A 14,607-nucleotide genomic window follows, 5' to 3' on the forward strand; every position below is an offset into this window, starting at 1 on the left:
AAGATTGGTGGTTGGTTCTGGGGGAGTCACAAATCTCTCAATCCAAATGCCATCAACTCTGCTTTGGAAAATATACATGTACATGGAATTTTGCATAAATATTCAAGAGGTTCTCAAATCCTCTGCAGCCCAACCGTGGCCTTCCAAGTTAGAACATTTTTATTCCCTGACCACACTGAAGTCCTTGGCAGTAGCCAGAAAGATCCATGCCTGCCTTCCCCTCTGGGTCTTTGCCTCGCCCTTCCTGCTGCCTGAAACCTCCCTTTTTAATTCCTGCTCATCCTTTAGGTCTCAGCTTGGGTGTTCCCTCCTCCTAGAAGGAAACCTTCCCTGACCCTCTAGGCTGGGGTGGACAACCCCATCAGAGCCCGGGCCACTCAGGGTGGTCACTTGTGATAGTCTGTTGCTTTGTTGGTAACACACCTGAATGAGTCACTACCATCACCTAGAGCAGATCAGGACCAGGGTTGTCCCCTTTCACATCTGCAAATTCTTCAGGTCCTGGAACACAGTAGGAAATTCTATCTGATCTCACCACCCATCTCATGCTAGCCAGGGACTGGCTTTGATCACAGAAGCAAGAAACAAAGCTTAGTAGGTATTTTTCGAGGTGGTGACGGGAGAAAGGGATGGATTGGAGTCTAAACCAGAGCACAAACCCTCAAGAGGCTCTGCGCGGTGGCCATTCAACCATCCATCCCAGAAGTAAGCACGCCAGGCTCTGGAGTCCCAGCAGTGAACAGGTTGAACGATGGTTCAGATCCCTCCTGATACTGCAATTCAGTAGCAGGTCAGATGGGGGCGGGGGGCAGGGCGTGGAAGAGCCTCTGACTCGGGCGCCCCTTGCGTTCCCCGCGGCGGGGGGCGGGACCTGAGGGAGACACGCATGCGCATAGGAAGGTCCGCCTTCACCCCGGAACTGTTGTTTCGGGCTTGGCGGAGCACCGGGTCCCCCCGGAGTGTGCTCAGCCGGAAGTGGCCGCTGAGGGCCTGGGGCCGGGATCGGCGTGTAGAGCCTCCCGCGGCGGCTAACTAGTAGAGAATCAGGATGGAGGCCGTGGCCACCGCGGCGGCGGCCAGGGAACCCGATGAAGGTGAGGTCCCGGCCGCGCGGAGGCGGCGGGAGGGTAGGGTGCGGTGTCACTGGGAAATGATTCCCCGTGGGCGCGCAGGAGGACTCTTTATAGGGGGACACCTGCCCTCGGGTCTGCCAGTCCCCTTCGCCACCTTGTCCAGATTAATCCTTCTCTTGTTGCGAGCTGCCGTCCTTTACCCCGTCCCCTCCCCCGAAATTAACCTCTCCCAAGTTCCGGGCCAGGCTGACCCGATTCCTTACCGGGCTAACTCGGGTCAACATAAACTTGCCCCCTGTCCCGGCTGAGTCCCAGTGTCCCAGTCCACCCTGCCTCTCAGTTACCTCCCCTGCATCGCACTGACCCTCCCCTTGCCCCAGGCTGACCTTCCTCCTGTCCCACGCAAACTCTGCTTACTCCAGATTCACGGTTCCCCCATTTCATTCTCATTCCCCTTTCTCCGAAGTCCACAGTGCCATCTGCCTCCTCGGGTCCTTACTCCGTTTCTGTGCTCCCTCCATCACTCTCCTTTGCATTTTCAGTCTCTATTTCTCCCGATGCCTTCCCATCAGTATCTAAAACGCTTTCGTTTTGCTCATCTTAAAATTTCATCCCGCTGCTTCAGAGTCATCCCAGGTGGGTCGAGGTGTGGTTGGGAGATTGGCGGAAATGTCCCTGGCCAAGAATTGGTCACTGTTGAAGCTGGATGGTGGGGATATGGGGTGGGGGTGGGAATATGGTCGTCTTCTCGACATTTGTGCATGTTGGAAATTTTCCATTAAAAAATGTTTTAACCTGGGGCGCCTGGGTGGCTCAGTTGGTTAAGCGTCTGCCTTCGGCTCAGGTCATCATCCCAGGGTCCTGGGATCGAACACTGCATCGGGCTCCCTGCTCAGTGGGAAGCCTGCTTCTCCCTCTCGCACTCCCCCTCCTTGTGTTCCCTCTCTCACTATCTCTGTCAAATAAATAAATAAAATCTTTTTTTAAAAAAGTGTTTTAACCTAAAAAGAACGTCTATCTCTCGGTTCCATGCGCCTTCCGATACCAGGTATCTTCTCCAAAGAGTCATTCACACCTGTCTCCGTTTCTTCACCTCCCACCCACTTGCAGTCTGGCTTTTACCTCCAGAAACTGCTCTGATCAAGGTTGCCAGTGGCCTCTCCGCGCACCCCCCCCACCCCCGGTGTAGTTAAACGGAGTCACCCCATTCAGGTTTTCTCTTACTAGACTCGGAGAGTTCAATGCCATTGATCTCTCCGTCCTTCTTGAAAGTTGTCCCTTGCTTTCTTTTGTTTTCTTTTTAAGATTTATTTATTTTAGAAAGAAAGAAGGAGAGAGTGGGGGGAGGGGCAGAGGGAGAGAATCTTCAAGCGGACTCCCCATTGAGCAAGGAGCCCATAGCCCGACTCAGCTCCATCTCAAGACCCATGAGATCATGACCTGAGCCGAAACCAAGAGTTGGACGCTCGACCTACTGAGCCGCCAGGCGCCCCCCCTTGGTTTCTGTGACACCACTCTTTCCCTTTCCCTTCCTCTCTCTCAGGCTCCTCCCGCTCAGCCTCGATCAGTTTTCTATGGCTGCTGCAGCAGATGACAAGCTGGGGGGCTTAAAACAAGAGAAATGTATTCTGTTTTGAGGGCCAGAGATCTGAAATTGGTACCACAAGGCTGAAATCAAGGTGTTAGCAGGACCGAGGAGGGGCTCCCTCAGAGGCTCTTCCAGCTTCTGGTGGCTCCTGGCGTTCCTTGGCTTGTGGCCACATCACTCCGATCTCTGCTTCTGTCCGTCTTCACATGGCCTTCTCTTCTGTGTATGTCCCGTCCCCTTTGGACTCTCTCTTATGGATACTCATCATGACCCACCTGGACAATCCAAGATAATCTCCCTGTCCCAAGATCCTTAACTTGATCACATCTGCAGACACCCATTTTGGCCATCAACAGTAACACAGGCTCCAGGAATTAAAGCGTGGCTGTCTTTCAGCGGCCCATTTTGTAGCCTTGCATGGCCTCCTTCATAGGCATGGCTTCTCCCTATCCAGTCGGGGCTCTTTCCTCGCCCACTCTTCTCTTGTCCCTCACACTCCCCTTGCCCTCCCCATGACCTCTCATTTCCTTCGGCTTTGGTTCCTGTCTTGGCTCCATAGCTCTGTCCCCAGCCCTGCACTTTTCTCCTGAGAAGTCTCTAGCCCCACGGACCAGCAGTCTCTTAGATGCTCCCCTTGGATGTCCCCTGGGCCCGTCCTACCTTCCATGTCCCAAACTGGCCTCAGCATCTCCCCCCACCCCCAAATCTGCTCCTTGTCCGTGACTGTCTCAAGGACAGTTTGACTAGTCCCCAGACCTGAACCCCGGACCTGAACGGGATGCACCCCTTGCCTCCCAGCCCTTCAGCCCCACGGCTTGTCTACTCAGCCTCCTGAGCATCTTTCTAACTACCACCCCTTCCTGTGCCCTCCCCCACACCCCTTGCCCTGGTCCAGCTCAGTCTTCTCTGGTCTCAGTGATTAAAACCCTCCCTGAAACCCACTGCACTTGTAACCCTCACCCCCTCCCTCTTCCCCGTCCCAGCCAAGCTGCCCAAAGGAATTGCCTGTACTTTGTCTTCTCTTATTTCCTGGCCGCTCAGCCTCACTCCAGTTCCCACACCTTTTGAGAAACAGCTCTCGACAAGGTTTCCCTGGCGCCCAGCTTGCCTGTTACCAGCGCCCGTGTTGTCTTTGACCGTCCTGGCTCCCCCATCACACTGGCTGTTTCCTGAGGGCAGATGTTGGGCTGCCTCACTCCCGTGGATCCTCAGCACGGCTCAGCTCGGGACCTCACACAGATTTAGAGTTGCTGAAGAGTGGCTGGATGAATGTGTGAATGAGTAGGAGAGAGAGAGAGGGAATGAGTGAACAATTTAGTGGATGTGTTAGTGATTTTGTGTGCAAGTGAAAAGGCAAAGAATTGTGTCAGTCAGTGAATGAGGTGGTAAAGGACCAAGTAAATGCACCAAGCACCCTCCTGCCTCAGGGCCTTTGCACTGGCTGTTCCCTTTCCATAGCCTCTCTTCCCCCCAAAATGTCATGGCTCAGTCCCTCACCACCTCAGGTCTCTACTGAAATGTCACTTTTTTGGGAAGGTCTTCTCTGACTGTCCCATTTAAAATTGCAGCCTGGGGCACCTGGGTGGCTCAGATGGTGAAGCATCCGACTCTTGGTTTCGGCTCAGGTCATGATCTTGCGGTGGTGTGATCGAGCCCCGCATCAGGCTTGTGCTCAGCGCAGAGTCTGCTTCAGATTCTTTCTCCCCCTCTCCCTCCCCATCTGCCCCTCCCCTTTCTATCTCAAATAAATAAATTAAATTAAATTGCAGCCTTCCCCCACTGACCCCACTCCCCCGTCCTTCCCTCTTCATTTTTCTACATAGCTCTTTTTTTTTTTTTTATTTGACAGAGAGACACAGCGAGAGAGGGAACACAAGCAGGGGGAGTGGGAGAGCGAGAAGCAGGCTTCCCGCCGAGCAGGGAGCCCGATGTGGGGCTCGATCCCAGGACCCTGGGATCATGACCTGAGCCGAAGGCAGCCGCTTAACTGACTGAGCCACCCAGGCGCCCCTCTACATAGCTCTTGGAACCACCCAACAGACTGTATGTTTGCTAACACATCATATGTTTTCAGTAATTAGGTTTTTCACGGTCCATGTCCCCTACTAAAATGTCAACTTCGTGCATTCTGTGGTATCTTTGGGACCTAGAACAGTGCCCAGGACATAGTAGGTGATCAGGAAACGTAAAATGAGTCTTTTCCACCCACCCCACCTCCCCCCGCACTCCCATCCCAGGACTAACACATCTCCCCTCCCCCCACAGGCTGCACGCAGCCCGGTACTGGGCACTGGGGGGAGCTGAGCTGGACACCGGTCCCACCCAGACCCCAGGACAAGGTGGAGGCCGCGGAAGGAGCGCCAAGGGCCCCAGATGATGACGCCCTGGGGGCTGAGGACACAGCAGTGAGTGCCATGCTGCGCGCCGTGGCCGCCAGCCGCCTGCCTGTGTGCAGCCAGCAGCAGGGCGAGCCCGACCTCACCGAGCGGGAGAAGGTGGCCATCCTGGGCCAGCTGTACCACGAGAAGCCGCTGGTGTTCCTGGAGCGCTTCCGCACGGGCCTCCGCGAGGAGCACCTGGCCTGCTTTGGCCACTTGCGCGGCGACCATCGTGCAGACTTCTACTGTGCTGAGGTGGCCCGGCAGGGCAGTGCCCGACCCCGCACGCTGCGCACCCGCCTGCGTAACCGGCGCTACGCTGCCCTGCGTGAGCTCATCCAAGGTGTGAGGACAGGTGGGCTGGGCGGGCGGGGAGACTGAGGCAGAGGAAGTAAGAAACGAGGATGCAAGAGCGGAGACACGGACACAGGTCCTGGAGATCAGTTTTGAGACAGGGACACAGGGGGGTTGAAAGAGACACGTGAAGCGATGAGGCAAGATAGGTAGAGACAGACGGGAACCCAGGGGAAGAGAATGGGACGGGCAGTGAGAAGGGTCAGAATTTAGTAGATGACACAAGCGCCATTTTCACAGAACCCAGCACTGTGATAAGTGGTTATCCCTCAGGAAAACGAGACTCTCTTACACCATGCACAGAGGCGCTGAGGAAACCCAGGGGAGTCTGTCTGTGACTCTGGGGACACACAGGCCCTCTGAAACAAGGCATGCGTCTGGAAGGCACGATACCTTCTTGACTGCAGCATAATTACAAGCATCTCTGTGACCAGAGACACCAGAACTAAAGTTGAAAGAGGAGAGCAGGGGCGCCTGGGTGGCTCGGTCGTTAAGCGTCTGCCTTCGGCTCAGATCATGATCCCAGGGTCCTGGGATCAAGCCCCACATTGGGCTCCCTGCTCCATGGGAAGCCAGCTTCTCCCTCTCCCACTCCCCCTGCTGGTGTTCCCTCTCTCGCTGTGTCTCTGTCTGTCAAATAAGTAAATAAAAGCTTAAAAAAAAAAAAATAGAGGAGAGCAAACGAGGCAGAGAGCGAGTGAAGATTCTGGTTAGGGTGAGGACTCAGGCCCTAGAGCCAGGGAGATGGAGAGGGTGGGGCGCAGCGACAGGTCGGGAAGAAGGAGATGGGAGGGAGGAGGGATGAATGAATGGGGGTTGAGGTGACAGACACGGAACCCGGGAGGGACAGGTGGGTGGAGGCAGAGCGGCAGAAACAGAGCCAGGGAAACGGAGGGAGGGAAACAGAGTATGGTGGGTAACACCAGAGGGAGAGAGATGGGTAAGAGAGGGGGCAGGACAGGGACGGTCACAGACCCCAGTGCTGCAGAGGCCAGAATTCTGGGCAGATTCTCACCCTGGGCTCTGAAGGCGGGGCTGGGACCGGTGGGTGGGAGGGACTGGGCAGGTGTAAGGGTTTTCTGAGGGACAGAGCCCCCTGCAGGAACAGGCAGCCAGGGGAGACAGGAAGGTCCCGGGTTTGGGGGTGGTGGGGAAGCCAAGCCCACCCGAGGGATGGCTGCAGAGGAGAGCACTCTGGGGAGAGGTGAGATCTGGGGTCTGGAAGAACACCAGGGGTACCCACATCTGGCACGGCCAGCTGTGGGCGCAGACAGCCACACGTGATCTGCATCCTGGCTCCTGTGTGCAGGACCCTTGCCTGCGGCCTGCTGCACGCTGCCTCGCAGACACTCGCAGACACGCACGCAGGAGGGTGTGCACACCTGTGTGACCAGGCACAGCGACGGGCAGGGGCCCCAGACCACCAGCGCCTCGGGGCCCAGGCTGGCCAGGGCCGGCGTGCGCACACAGGAGTACACGTGCAGCCACGGGGCCGCGGACGCGCCCACGCTCAGACGCATGCGTCCTCGCGGCCACGGGCCCTCAGGCGGCTGCGTGCTCCCCCGCCCGTCTGAGTGCGCACGCGCACGCTGGCCTGTGTGCGCGCTTGGCTTCCTCCAGGCGCGGTCGTGGGCCCGCGTGTGCGCAGACAGGCTGGCCCCGCGCCCAGGCCCCTGACCCCGGGCGCGCCGTGTCTCCGTGCAGGCGGCGAGTACTTCAGCGACGAGCAGATGCGGTTCCGGGCCCCGCTGCTGTACGAGCAGTACATCGGGCAGTACCTAACCCAGGAGGAGCTCAGTGCCCGCGCCCCGGCCCACCAGCCGCCCAAGCCCGGCGCCCTCGGCACCCCCGCCTGCCCGCTCTCTGATCTGCTGCTCCAGTCCTACCAGGAGCGGGAGCTGCAGCAGCGGCTGCTCCAGCAGCAGGAGGAGGAGGAGGCCTGCCTGGAGGAGGAGGAAGATGAGGAGGACAGCGATGAGGAAGGTGAGGGCCAGTTCCAGGGGGCTCCAGGCTGGGCCCCCGAACTGCAAGAGCAGACCTCGCGTCCCTCCCCTGCCTGCCCTGAGTGCCCAGGCTCTTCCCAGTCCTTCCAGCATCTCTGTCCCCCACTCCTCAAAGGCACCCAGCAGTCGCTCCCCTCCAGGCCGTTGCCCACGCTGTTCCCTCTGCCAAAGATGCCTTCCCTTCGCCAGCCTCCAGGTAGCAGGTCCTGATCCTGTTCTCCAGCCTCCAGAGCACTGTATTGTCATTGTGTGTTTGGCGTGTGGCCGGGGAGGGCAGGACAGGGGCTGTCTTGGTCACCACTGTGTTCCCAGTGCCACCAGGACAGCCCTTCCCCGACTGCGCCGCTCACATCCTCCCCACTGTGGGTGTCTGCCCCTACAGACCAGAGCCCCAGCAAAGACTCGGAGGCCTGGGTCCCCGACTCAGAAGAGAGGCTGATCCTGCGGGAAGAGTTCACCAGCCGGATGCACCAGCGCTTCCTGGACGGCAAGGACGGGGACTTTGACTACAGGTGACTCAGGCTCCCCCTCCCCCCCCAGCCCGGCACCCCACGGCCCTCAGCCCAGCTCAGATGGCATAAGGGTCTCAGATGAACCAGAGATCAGTGGGCGTCCTTGGACTAGCTTTGTGCATCTCTGAGCGTCAGTCCCCTCACCTGAAGAAGGGACTGAGCAGGGCTGACGGCTCAAATTTGACAAAACGCTGAAATATTTGCATTCGAGTGATTGGTGGTGGCCTGGTAGGATAATGCCACTGCCCCAAGCCCCCCAGGTGTCCCCCAGGCAAGCCAGCTTCTTCCTCAGGCCCCCAGACCTCCTCGTGCTTCAGGAAGTAGCCACTGGCAGGGTTAATGCCTAGCATGGAGGGGCCTGTGGTGGCCGCCCTGCAGTCTGCTTGCTGTCCCCACCGTAACCCCAGGGCGAGACACACAACCACTGCTTTGGAAAGGATTTTGCCATCAGGGAAAAGGACACCGAAATGTGAAGTATCGGAGTCAGAGATAAAAGGTTTTGACAACTGAGGCAGTCTTGCCTGGTGGGTGTGCCAGCCGAGGGCCCGGCTTCAGACCCAGCCCTGGCAACACACGAACAGGCCGACCCTCACCAGTCATTGGGGGCCAGTAGGAGCCCCCCAGTTGTGACAACCAGAATGGCTCCAGTTATTCCCCCATGTCCCCTGAGGGGCAGAATCGTCCTGGTTCAGAACCACTCTCTGGGGAATGGGGGTCCTCCTGTCCCCACATCTTCCAGCTTTTTGAGAGAAACCAGAAGTTTTTATGTAAAATCTCTGCTTTGGAAAATGTTTCCTTTTGTTTGAAGCCCTGAGAGACTCCTAGCCTCACCCCCTGCAGGGGGGCAGCTTCCATTTACAGCTGCCAGCATGTGGCCTTTGACTCTGGGGATCCCAGCTCCTCTGAAGAGTGAGAAGCAGCCAGGCCCACAGAGCCAGCCCCTGACAGCCCCCTCCCCCTGCAGCACCGTGGACGACAACCCCGACTTTGACAACCTGGACATTGTGGCGCGGGATGAGGAGGAGAGGTACTTCGACGAGGAGGAGCCCGAGGACGCGCCCAGCCCAGAGCTGGATGGGGACTGATGGCCGCGGCTGCCCGCCCCGCCCGTGACTCCGTCTAGGGGACAGCCTCGCTGGCTCTGGTGCCATCCCTGCCCCCTCTTTGTGCGGGGTTCCCTACCTTCCCCTCCGCCCCCCCACTCCACCTCTGTCTCTCGTGGTCTCTCTGGCTCACTCGCTTTTTCTCCCTGCCTTGTGTCTCTTGCTTTCTGCGTCCCCCTCCCTCTTTCAGCACCTCAGTGTCTTTCCTCTCTGCCTTTCTCTCTGTCCCCTTCCCTGCGCCCAGGCCTCTGTCCCCATGATAGGGCCCCGGCTGAAGGTCGTCCCCTTGACCGAGGCCCTTCGTAGCCGGAGCTGGCCAGGATGATATCAGTGTCCTTTGTAGGGTCCGGGTGAACCCCGGGCTTTGCCCCCGGCCTCTGCCTGTTTCCCACCTCTGTGCCGATGCGGCTCACACCTCCCTGCCTCTGTTTCGGTCCCATCTCCCTCAGCCTCGCTCTGGGCCTCTGGCTCTTCCCGCTGTACGCTCCCATCTCTCGGCCCCCACGCTACCTCTGGCCCTCCATCTGCCTCTCAGCCTTTCTCTCTCTCTCTCTCTCTCTCTCATTTCTGTGTCATTTCCCCCCCACCCCCTGGCCCAGCCACTGTGGGCAGCAGAGCCCTGACTGCTGAGGAAGGCGGCCTCGCTGGGCGGGCTACCAGCTGTCACCTCTCCCTCAGGACCCAGACTTGGGAGGGGGGTGCAGGGGCAGCACTGGGGCCACGGGCCTGCCAGCTTGGGTGTGGTGGGAGGGGGCACCGGGAGGGGGGCTCTCCCCTCTCAGCCCCACCGGCCCCTCTCTTTCCCTGGCCACAATGTTCCCTTCCTTCACTTCCTCCGCCTCCTTCTCCCTCTCCTGTTTACACTCCCCAAATACGCACAGGCTGTTATCATGGGTCCTGAGTCATCCCACACACAGCCTGCCCCAGCATCCCTGCCCCCAGCTGGCCACAGGGCCCGCCCCGCAGAGCCCCCTGCCGCCCCCGGCTAATGCGAGCCAGATGGCCTCCCGGTGACTCAGCCACTGGCCTGTGGGAACCCAGGCGTCCCGCCTTCCCATGCCCCCACACCCAGCTCCTGCTCCCCCAGTAGACATGCACATGGAGAAGGGGTCAGCTGCTTGCGGGGAGGGCCACGGGGCAAAGAGTGGGGCCTGGGGACCCTTCACTCCTGGGAGCCAGAATGATGGCACCCCACCATAGCCAAGCCTGCAGGACCCTCAAAACCACCTCCTCAGGCACACGGCCCAGAGTAAGGGGGAGACCCTGAGGCGTCCCGGGGCCACAGCTCTTCACCCCTGGGCCTCAGCTCTGCCCTCTGGGTCAAGCAGGACTAGAGCCAGACACACAAAGTGAGAGCTGGCCTAGAGGCCAAGGGACATTCACACGGAGAGACTTAAATACGGAAGCTCCCAGTTAGCAGTTCTATCCTCTGCCGGACCTGACGCCACACTGAATCCTCCTGACAACCCTGTGAACTAGGGACTCGCCTCCATTCCATAGGTGAGTCAGGGGAGGCCAGAAGGGAGGTGTTAGTTGGTCGAGGCTGCACGGCCAGTGAAGAAAAACCAGGTCTAGACCCTCACAGGTCCTGGGGACCATCCTCCTAGGTTGCGTGTCAGGTCAGGGCCACCCGGAGTGGTCGGATGCACGGATTTGCTCAAGAAGAGCAAGGAAGAGGTGGCTGTGGAGGGCGATACCAGCAGCTAAGCTTGGGCGGGGGGGGGGGGGGGGGGGGCGTCCTGCACACGGGCGCCGAGGTCGGCACCTGGACAGGAAGCCCCGCGGCCCTCCTGCGCCGCACCGACGGTCCGCACTGCCGCCCCGGCTCCCGCGGAAGCCCAGGGTGGGCCGGCTGGCGCGACGCGCCCTCGGAGAGCCCGAGGCTGCCGGGGGTTTGCCCCTCGGGTACGTGTGCGCGCCCGCCCGCAGGCCCAGGGAGCTTTTCTAGCACGGGGAGCAGCCCTGCGTGATGTGCACGGTTCTGGCCAGCCTGTCATTGGATCGTTAATGTTGTTTGTGATATACTTTGCCGGACGCAGACTTGTTACATAATAAAGTGATGAGAGACAACAGCAGCTGAGTCAGAATTAGGGTTAGTCAGATGGCGGAGACAGAGGTGGGGCCAGTCAAGAGGGACTGCGGGAGACACGCCCCCGGCACAGCCCCCGCCGCGGCGACCCGGAGGTGCCCCGGGGGGCGCCTGGCCCTCCGCCCCTAGCCCTGGGTCAGGGCGGACGGAGAGGCTGAGTCAGGGAGGGAGAGCCCCTCCGTGGGCATCCGGCCCCCACCCCGTCTCCCGTCTGTCCTCCTGCCGGCTGCCGCCCGCACCCCCGTCTGACCCCCCTGCGTGTCCTGCCCTCTCATCCTGGTCCTCCCACCGCTGCCCCGCTGCGCCTCTCCCTCTCCCCCTACTCTGCTTTGCCTCTGGCCGCCCGAAGCTCCCATCACTTCCCACCTCCACTCTTGCCCCGCCAGTCCTGCCCAGGAGCTCTGCCACCCCTCTCGCTTCCCTCCCGCTTATCCCCCCACACCGGTCCCTGAGCCTCCGAGACCATTCCTGTGCCTTCCTCCCGGAGTCTCCGCCCCCACGTCTCCCTCTCCCTGCGGTCCCCGGCCTGCCCCCTCACGCCTGTCGGCTGGCCCCTCTTCTCTGTCTCCCAGACCCTGGGAACCCCAGTGAGGACGTGCAGAGGGTTGCTGGTGGCCCCTGGGAGCCCAGGATGAGGGGTCACCGCCACACCCCCATCCAGAAAGGGGGCGGGAAGGGGCAGTGCGGCCGTAGCCTGTCTGGCCAGAAGGAAGTGTATTTGCTTGGCCTGGTCACCCCCGCCCCCAGGACCTGCCGGGCTGCTGCCGCCACCGCCCTCCTCCCCCCCCCCCGCCCCGCCCCCCGGGCTGGGGCCGAGTAAACACAGCCGCCCGGCAGCTGGGATATTTATACCGAGGTCTGGGCGCGGGTCCAGTGCCCACCACAGCCCCTGCCCTGCCCGCCCGCCACGGCCAGCCCCGGGCCAGCGTGGCACCAGCCGGTGAGGGGACACACCGCAGATGCAGCCTCCACTCAGCACAGAGGCCTCTGGGCGTGTCGCTCGGGATGCCGGCGGCTTTCCTGGGGACACACCATGCCCCTCCTGCCCTGGAAACACCAGCACAGAATGCAGACCTGCAGGACACACGGCCACCCCACCGAAAACTCAAAACACCTCGAAGATCACGTGGTGCAAACAGAGAGACCCACACCACAGCTCACACGCCAGAGTCACCAGCCCACATGCGGGGAGACAAAACGCAAACACCATCTGCGCATGGAGCGGAGGACGCCAGTCTCGGCGTGGACACACACACAAACACACGAGGAGGATGACAGCAAGCGTGTTGGAGACACACCCCACAGACACAACGTGCTCAGAATAGCAGCGAGGCACACACGGATCACAGACCTCCCCCAGAAACAAGCCGCCCACAGACGCACGAACACTGGGCACTGCCCCCCCCCACACACACACCCGCACTGAAAACACAGCTCAGCTAGCAAACACAGAGCACAGCAGCTCCCGGAAACACGCCTCCCTCACAGACACCCAGACAGGCACAGAAAACATCCGCACTTCGAGTCACACTTACCGAAGAACGCACAGATTTACACCCAGAGAGCAAGAGCAAAGATGTTGAGAAAAAATGCAGACACACGGCGCGCCCCAGGGATGGGACCCCACTCCTACACACAGACTTGCTGAGACACGGTGTCATGTCACAGAGCCCAGAGAGGACACCGGCTTCTACAGAAACACAAAACTCGGACCCACACGCAGCACAGACACACGGAGGGGACACGTGCTGGGGACGCACACTTGGACAGAAGCTGTCCACACTCAGCAGGGCCAGCCGGCGCCCGCTGGTGTGTTAGAAACCCCCATGCTGCACACACAAAATCCACAGCACAAAGCTTGTAGACACACACACACACACACACAGGGGTTCTGAACATGTTCAAATTTACATTAGAAACCCAAAAGACACCAATCACGAGGTTGGGGGGGAGGGGCTTTCTCATTCCCCCCCCCCCCCCCCCCCCCCTTGCCCCCCCCACTCCTTCCAGCTGACCCAGCTCCCAGGCCTGTCTGGGGGAGGGGGCAGGAAGGCCTGAGCTGGCCTCCCCGGCCCCGCTTCCTGCCCCGTGGGGGCCGGACGGGAAGCTGGGGCTCCAGCCGGAACCCAGGCTCCCCCCACGACTTCCCTCCCCTCCCGGGGCTGCCCGCAGGAGCGGGGGAGGGGAGCGGGACTCCCCAAACCCCGGGTCCTGCCCCCGCGCTTGGGCGCTGGGCCAGGGGCCAGGACTCCCTTGTCCCCACGGGGCCTGCCCACCCCCCCACCCCCCCGCGGGGTCGGGGGTGCCGCGTAGCAGGGCAGGGGCAGCCCGCAGGCAGTCCAGGAAGGTGCTGAGCCCGCAAGTTTCCCTTCCTGGGCGGCCTCCGCGCCAGCTCAGCCGGGCGGGCAGGTGGGCGGGGTGTGTCACGAGGGCGTGGCGAGGGCTCGGGCCACCGCGGGGTGTGCGGCCCTGTGCGGCCAGGACTTGTCCTCGGGCCCGGGCACGGGCTGGGCGTGCGAGGGCCGCGACCCTGGGGGTGTGTCTGGGTGTGTGGGACTGCTCCGTCTGGGACCCGGGGTGTGACAGCGCGTCTGGGTATGCCGGGGCCAGCTGCTGTCTGCGCGGCCTCGTGGGACTCCCCAGGCCTCAGCGTGTGGGGCCGAGGGATGTCAGGCTGAGTGGCCACCACCAGCCTGCAGTCTGCGCCACCGCGCCGTGTGTCTCCGTGTGTGGCGTGTGTCTGGGTGGGACTGGGATGCATCCGGTTGTGCCTGTTCGTGAGCGGGGACCCCGCGGAGGACGTTTGTGTAACTGTTGACGGGTCCCAGCAGGAGTCTCTGTTTCACTTCCTGATGGGGCTCTGCGGCTGGGCGGTGTGTGTCTGCGCGTGGCACCCTCTCGGAATCCGTATCTGGTGTGCGGGGGTCGTGTTTGTGTGACCGTGTCCTGCCGTGTCCGGTGAAGCTCCGAGGCTGCGCTGGGCGCACGTGGGCTGTGGCCGCCACCCCTTGTCACAAGCTTCTGTGTAGCCACTGTGGCTCTGAAAGGTGCACGTGTCTGCGAGACTGTGGGACACGGTCCACATTCGAACCTCTGTTGTGAGTGTGAATGTGTGTGTAGCTGTGCCGCATTTTCACGGGGCTACAGTGACGACGGTCTGTGTCACCGTGTGCTTGCAAGTGTGTGCACACAGGAGGCTGGTGAAAATGGCAGCATGTCCCTACACAGTGACCCCCACCCTAGGGCCATCCCTGGGCCAGGAGCAGGTCAGGGCCCAGCCCTGGGAAGGGCAGGAGAGCGTGGGGCGGGGGGGCGGGGGGGGGGGGGCCAAAACCTGGGAAACTGGAGAGGCTGAGGAGGAAGCAGGAGAGAGTTCACGGGCAAGACCAGAGCAGATGGGAAGAAACGGGGCAGCCGATGGGGAGCCACCCTGGCTCAGGGCGGTGGCATTGCTCACTTGGACAAATGGTCTCCCTGCAGCTCCCCTCGCCCGCATTCAGTCTACTC

At 60.9% G+C, this 14,607-nt stretch overlaps 1 protein-coding gene across 1 annotated transcript; it reads left to right on the forward strand.

Annotated features, from left to right (window-relative positions):
- Positions 1 to 912: 912 nt before the first annotated feature.
- Positions 913 to 10,724, forward strand: CCDC97 (coiled-coil domain containing 97). The gene is made up of 5 exons (XM_032390670.1): positions 913 to 1,094; positions 4,927 to 5,382; positions 7,098 to 7,376; positions 7,779 to 7,908; positions 8,873 to 10,724. The coding sequence occupies exons 1-5, from the start codon at positions 1,049 to 1,051 to the stop codon at positions 8,991 to 8,993; spliced, it is 1,032 nt and encodes a 343-aa protein (XP_032246561.1). The 5' UTR covers positions 913 to 1,048; the 3' UTR covers positions 8,994 to 10,724.
- Positions 10,725 to 14,607: the final 3,883 nt, after the last annotated feature.

Source organism: Phoca vitulina, unplaced genomic scaffold (assembly GCF_004348235.1).
Source record: "Phoca vitulina isolate PV1807 unplaced genomic scaffold, GSC_HSeal_1.0 scaffold58, whole genome shotgun sequence".
Classification (NCBI taxonomy): Eukaryota; Metazoa; Chordata; class Mammalia; order Carnivora; family Phocidae; genus Phoca; species Phoca vitulina.